General features: G+C 47.5%; 1 protein-coding gene across 1 annotated transcript; it reads left to right on the forward strand.

Moving 5' to 3' along the window:
• The first annotated feature begins 1238 nt into the window (after positions 1-1238).
• Positions 1239-5074, forward strand: C11H2orf69 (chromosome 11 C2orf69 homolog). Its single transcript, XM_065413765.1, has 2 exons — positions 1239-1535; positions 4172-5074. Exons 1-2 carry the CDS (start codon positions 1239-1241, stop codon positions 5003-5005), a joined length of 1131 nt encoding a protein of 376 aa, XP_065269837.1. The 3' UTR covers positions 5006-5074.
• The last annotated feature ends 906 nt before the right edge of the window (positions 5075-5980 follow it).

A 5980-nucleotide genomic window follows, 5' to 3' on the forward strand; every position in this document is an offset into this window, starting at 1 on the left:
TCACCGCGCACTGCACCCGCCCTGAGCGCCGACTCTGCCAACTGCGGCCAATGGAAGCTGCGGGGGCAGTGCCTGCAGGCAACGGTGTGCAGAGACTCCTCCAGCCCCCTGCCTAGGAGCTGCTGCCAGAGGGGGATGCAGGTCGCTTTCGGGAGCCGCCCAAGGAAAGCACTGCATCCCTCACCCTCTCCCACACCCAACCCCCTGCCCCAGCCCAGACCCCACACTCAAACTCCCTCCCAGAGCAAATCCCTCACCCCTCCCAGAGCCCCACCCCTCCTGCACCCAAATTCCCTCCCAGAGCCCCACCCCCCCTGCACCCAAACTCCCTCCCAGAGCCCAACCCCTGTATCCCAATCCTCTGCCCCAGACCAGAGCTTGCACCCAAACTCCCTCCCAGAGCAAATCCCTCACCCGTCCCACAGCCGCACCCATCCTGCACCCAAATTCCCTCCCAGAGCCCCACCCCCCCTGCACCCAAACTCCCTCCCAGAGCCCAACCCCTGTATCCCAATCCTTTGCCCCAGACCAGAGCTTGCACCCAAACTCCCTCCCAGAGCAAATCCCTCACCCCTCCCACAGCCGCACCCCTCCTGCACCCAAATTCCCTCCCAGAGCCCCACCCCCCCTGCACCCAAAGTCCCTCCCAGAGCCCACCCCCCCTGCACCCAAACTCCCTCCCAGAGCCCCATTCGTCACTCCTCCCGCACCCAAACTCCCTCCTAGAGCCCAACCCCCCCTGCACCCAAACTCCCTCCCAGAGCCTTAGGCGGGTGGACGGGTTGCGGGACTTGGGGCAGCGGGCCCAGGCAGGCCGGGCATCCTCTGGGCCTGGCTGCCTCCCATTCCCCACTCCTGCGCGGGCTGCAGGGTCAGCAACGGGCAGTTATCGCCCACTGCGCTTTTACTTGTCCTGCCGCATCCCTTAGGAGGGAGCCGTTATGCCCGTTGCAAAAAGTCTAGGGCACGAACAGGACCTGTGCGCATGCGTATCGCCATCATCCCTGTCATGTTGGTCTTTCCCCTGTTCCATTTCCAAGAAGACGCGGGAAGCGAAACCGCCAATAGGGGGGAGAGCTCCCACAGACCACGCCCCGAAATCTCTCTCTGCGGATAGGACCCACCTCCTCCGTTCCGGCGGCGCTGCCCCTCGGCTGGCGCATGCGCTGTAGGTCGGCGGCAGGTGTGGCCTGGTGCTGCGGCCGCCGCGCGAGGCCCAGCGCGGGCTGGTGGCTCCTATGAGCAGGCGCGGGCGCTGCTCGCCCGCCGCCACCTCGGTGCTGAGGGGCCTGGTTGGCTCGGCCTTCCTCTGCCTGGCCAGGGCCATGAGCCTGTGCCGAGCCCCGCCGACCTGCGGGGCGGGGCCCTCGGGCGGCGGCTCCTCCTCCGCCCGCCTGAGCCCCCCGTGGCTGCGGCTGCCGCAGGTGCCGGGCGCCGACCCCTGCAGAACCAACGACCTGTTGCTGCTGCTGCCGCCGGAGCAGCCGCCGCCGCCGCCTCGGCATCATGTCGTCTATTTCCCGGGGGACGTGCAGGTACCGACCGGGCGGGCGGGCGGCCGGGCGGGCGGGGAGATGGGCCGGGGAGCCCCGCGTAGAGCCGGCGCGGGGGCCGAGCAGACCGACCCGCGGCCCCGGGCTGTTCCCTCCCCAAGTGCGAACTCCTGGGGGCGGGGACCCCCCCTCACAGGGACCGGGGGCAGCCCTGGCGTGTTCTCCCCCATAGGGACCCTACGGGGGCAGGGGTGTAGACCCGCTGCCCCGCCCGTGTTCTCCCGGTACTACTGAGTCAGGCTGAACCTGCTACTGCGAGGAGAGGAGAGTTTTGTTCTGTTCTATTGGGGCATTTTCAGACTCGCTTAGCATGCTGCTCCCGGAGCGCCTGTCAGTGTGTCCATTAGAAACAGTTAATACCCGCATCAGGTGTTAATACAACGGAGGGAGCTAAAGGCATGCTGTGCAGCGGTACACTTGGGAATGTTGCTGCTGGTTGGGCGGGGATGGTGTCCCTAGCCTCTGTTTGCCAGAAGCTGGGGATGGGTCACTTGGTGATTACCTGTTCTGTTCATTCCCTCTGGGCACCTGGCATTGGCCACTGTCGGAAGACAGGATACGGGGCTATATGGACCTTTGGTCTGATCCAGTATGGCCGTTCTTATGGCAAGCATTATAAAAATGCTGCTATAGATAGATAAATACAGTCCTGTCCACTAGTGTGGAATATTAGTGTGATTATCTGATATAGTATGCATTGCAACTCAGTGTTAAATATATTGTGTGCTTGGATCTACTGGGAGCTACTTACATTTGGATACAGTGAGAGTTTTTACAGTTAAGTAGAGTGAAAGTTGATGCCTGATTTGTTTCATCTCTCTGTAGTGTGTGCACTGCAGTTCTGGCTAGAGTGAACAGCTCCATATTGTACAATTGAATTGTTTTATTAGGGTGAAAATAGATTTCACTAAGATGATGTGTGCATGTGTATGACAATTATTTTAAAAATCTAATAAAACAATATTGGTGTGAAATCGAGTGGTCAAAAGTTAAGGTTGCTCTAGAATGTTAGCAATTTACCCAGACGTTATCATCAGTAATATAATAAATCTAACGAGAAACAGGACATGGTAAATCTCAAACTGTGGAGCAGCATTAGCTCCTGTAGTCTTCTGGCTCTTGAGTGCTTGGTTTCTCAGCTCTAAGGTTCAGTTAACAGGGGGGAAGGGGGACATGGATCAGCATTCATGTCGTGCTCCCTGTCAGTGCCTGGGCAAGCTAAAGATCCAACGAACAGACCAAATTCAGTGATGCACTCTGGTCACGTGCCACCTGAGGCACGTTGCACATACGCTAAGAAGAAGTTAACTGTCTCTTTTTCTGACAGTTACTCCCCATGCATTAATGCATTATAAAATGTTAAGTCTAGCTATTTAGATTTGGAAGCTAATAAGCTACACAAGTGAAGTTTATAAACTGCTTGAACCAGTGCTAGTAGGCTTGTTCTTTCACAGAAACTCTTACCTAAAACCAGTAATTACTGTTTCTTGGCCTGAAAGTTCTTGACACTGGCATCAATAATTGAGATGTTCAGTTACAATAACTTATTGTGACTTCTGTAGTTACTTATTGTGGCAGTTGGGAGCATTTGAGTGGTTTACAGTCACTAACAAATTCATACTTGCAACATATTTCTGAGGTAGTGAAGTATTATTTATTGCACAGATGGGGAACTTAGACTCAGAGATTGAGGCCCTGATCCTGCAAAGGCTTACCCACGTGTTTAGCTTTGTCTCTGAGTAGTCCTATTGACTTCAATATTTCTGTGGTGAAGAAAGCAGAAGAGTAACTTTTTGTTAGGAAAAAAAAACTTTTCCTCCTTCATAACCAGAGTGAAGCAAAAAAAAAAAAAAAAAAACCCTGCTCAAACACAATTTTATCTTGCCTTTTAAGGTTTGTGACTGTGCAAAGAAGCATAGACTTTGTCCTCTGTAAACTAGGTCTGGCTTGTCAAGAGTTGTGTGTCATTTCTCTTGCATTATCCTTCATGAAAAGCTAATCAGTTCTATTCCATTAATAGAAATAGGACTGTGGAAGACCACCCATAGTTCTCTTAAAAAGAAATGAGATCGATGATGTCTTTGATTAGTTTCCTGTGCATTTTTTATCCTTAAAGTGATGTTAAAATAGTTTTACATTTTAAATTTTAAGGCCAAACAATAATGGTGAATTAGTATTTTTGTGAGGCTGAATATAATTGAATGTAATCTGTAGTCTACAGAATCTTAGCCTTTTGAAGTGGGAATTCACCAGACTACAATAAAAATCAACACTTGGAGACTGAATGCTGTATTTGGGTAATATTTTGCTATAATGTGTGTGCAGTGAGCAACATCTTTTCTTTAAGACTTGTTTAAGTTTACATATTTTACTTATCAGAAAGAAAACACGTGCTTCCCATTTTGGAGATTAACCTCATCCTGTGATCCTGGGTGTTGAATGTCTCAGACATACTTTCCCAAAGACAATCATGTATCCCTCTCTAGCAGCCAATCATAGACCTTTCCATAAGTACTTGTGCTAGAGAGTCTGAAACAAACCGAGAGTTAAACCTTTGCTCACCAGAAACACTGCATTCTTACAGCATAGTAATGTATTGTCTGTCTCGTTTCTTTCAGAACTATCGTGACGTTATGGCCTGCCATCCAGAAAACTTTCAATGGGAGTGCTGGAGTTTAGAAAACATTGCTACTATACTCGCTCGCCGATTCCCTAATAGTTATGTTTGGGTTGTAAAATGTTCCCGTATGCATCTGCACAAATTCAGCTGCTATGATAATTTTGTGGCAAGTAATTTATTTGGAGCACCAGAACACAGCAGTGACTTTGGAGCTTTCACACATCTTCATGCATTGCTAGTTAATGCATTCAGTATCACCCAGAACATTTTGCTGTCCCAAAAGAGTATGTATAATTTCAACAAGGATGAAACGATAGCTGTTTGTAAGTCAAAATCTGTTCCTACTACAAATGGCTGTCCAGCATCAGAGAGAGAGAGAAATTGGGAATATTCTGATAATTCTGCTATGAGTTTTGGTACACCATCTGTTATAGGTGAAGCATCATTTACTTTGATTGGCTTCAGTAAAGGTTGTGTGGTTTTGAACCAGCTGCTTTATGAGTTAAAAGAAGCGAAAAAGGACAAGAACACAGATGCCTTTATAAAAAATATAAGAGCATTTTACTGGCTGGATGGTGGTCACTCTGGAGGAAGCAATACTTGGGTTACTGACCCTGAAGTGTTGAAAGAATTTGCAGAGACAGGGATTGCAGTTCATGCTCATGTTACACCTTACCAAGTGTTTGATACAATGAGGTCATGGATTGGGAAGGAGCACAAGAAATTTGTGCAGATTCTTGAAGAATTTGGTGTGCAAGTAAATAAACTGCTTCATTTTGCAGATGAAGTCCCTTCCTTAGATAACCACTTCAGAGTTCATGAAGTATTTTGAGACTTTGAATACACATCTGTGTACTGTATTCTTTGCAAAAGCACTTTTGACATTAAAAGTCTTGTAATGTTGACTTACAATTTGTTTTGCGCTGACGGTCTCTAAAGAAGAGTACTAAATCCATTATAACGTGTTAATCTGCATATATATAAATTCATGTGGTTTAAGAAGGGGCTTGGCCAAAGAGCCTAGATGCTTGTGCTGATATTCCTATAGCAAGAGAGCTCGTATGACTCTCGGAAAAAAGTAACAACTGTCCATATATAGATGTATTTTTTAACATAACAGATGGACGTTTTTGTGTAAAATGTTTGTATTTAATCTGAAACTGATTTCTGTGGCCAAAATTTTCAACCCTGCTGCCTGAAGTTAGGCTCCTAAGTCATATATTGCTATCAGTAGGAGTTGTAGGTGCTCGGTACCTCTGAATGTCCGGCCACTTTTATTGGGAAACCTAATTTTGACCTCTGCCAGTAGAAAACAGCAATCTTTAAGCTTTTTGGCATAAAGGAAAAAATGATAGTTGGAACAGTCTTGGTTATATACTTCAATACAAATTGTACTATCTGGATAGTTTAAATCTGCTAGTTCTGTAACTTTTCCTAAATGAAGCAAAAGTACAAATGACATTTACTTTTGGAATAATGGTGCCAATCTATTCTTCCTAATAGCCACAGAAAAGGCAAGGTGCTTATGAAAGTTCCATTAACTAATTGCTAACCATCTGCCATCACGTAGCTTTTCATTTGGGGACTAGAGAATATTAAACATGTAGGTATAATTTTTAAAATGACCAAGAATGCTCTTTAGTGTTTAGTTTACTACTGTTTCAACATTCCCTATTCATATTGAGGCTTGACTAACTTATACAACTCGTATGCTTTGATTATAACCGTTACCTGTGAGGTGTGTCAATCCATTTGTATCTGAAACTGTTGGGCCCTTTTTGAAATCTGTAACAAATTTCTGTTCATC

The sequence above is a fragment of the Emys orbicularis genome, chromosome 11 (genome assembly GCF_028017835.1).
Source record: "Emys orbicularis isolate rEmyOrb1 chromosome 11, rEmyOrb1.hap1, whole genome shotgun sequence".
Taxonomy (NCBI): domain Eukaryota; kingdom Metazoa; phylum Chordata; order Testudines; family Emydidae; genus Emys; species Emys orbicularis.

Excerpts from the sequence above, each read along its gene's own strand:
- C11H2orf69 (XM_065413765.1), top strand. The coding sequence starts at position 1,239 with ATGAGCAGGCGCGGGCGCTGCTCGCCCGCCGCCACCTCGGTGCTGAGG. Across the intron at positions 1,536-4,171 it reads ATTTCCCGGGGGACGTGCAG|AACTATCGTGACGTTATGGC; the intron begins GTACCGACCGGG and ends CGTTTCTTTCAG.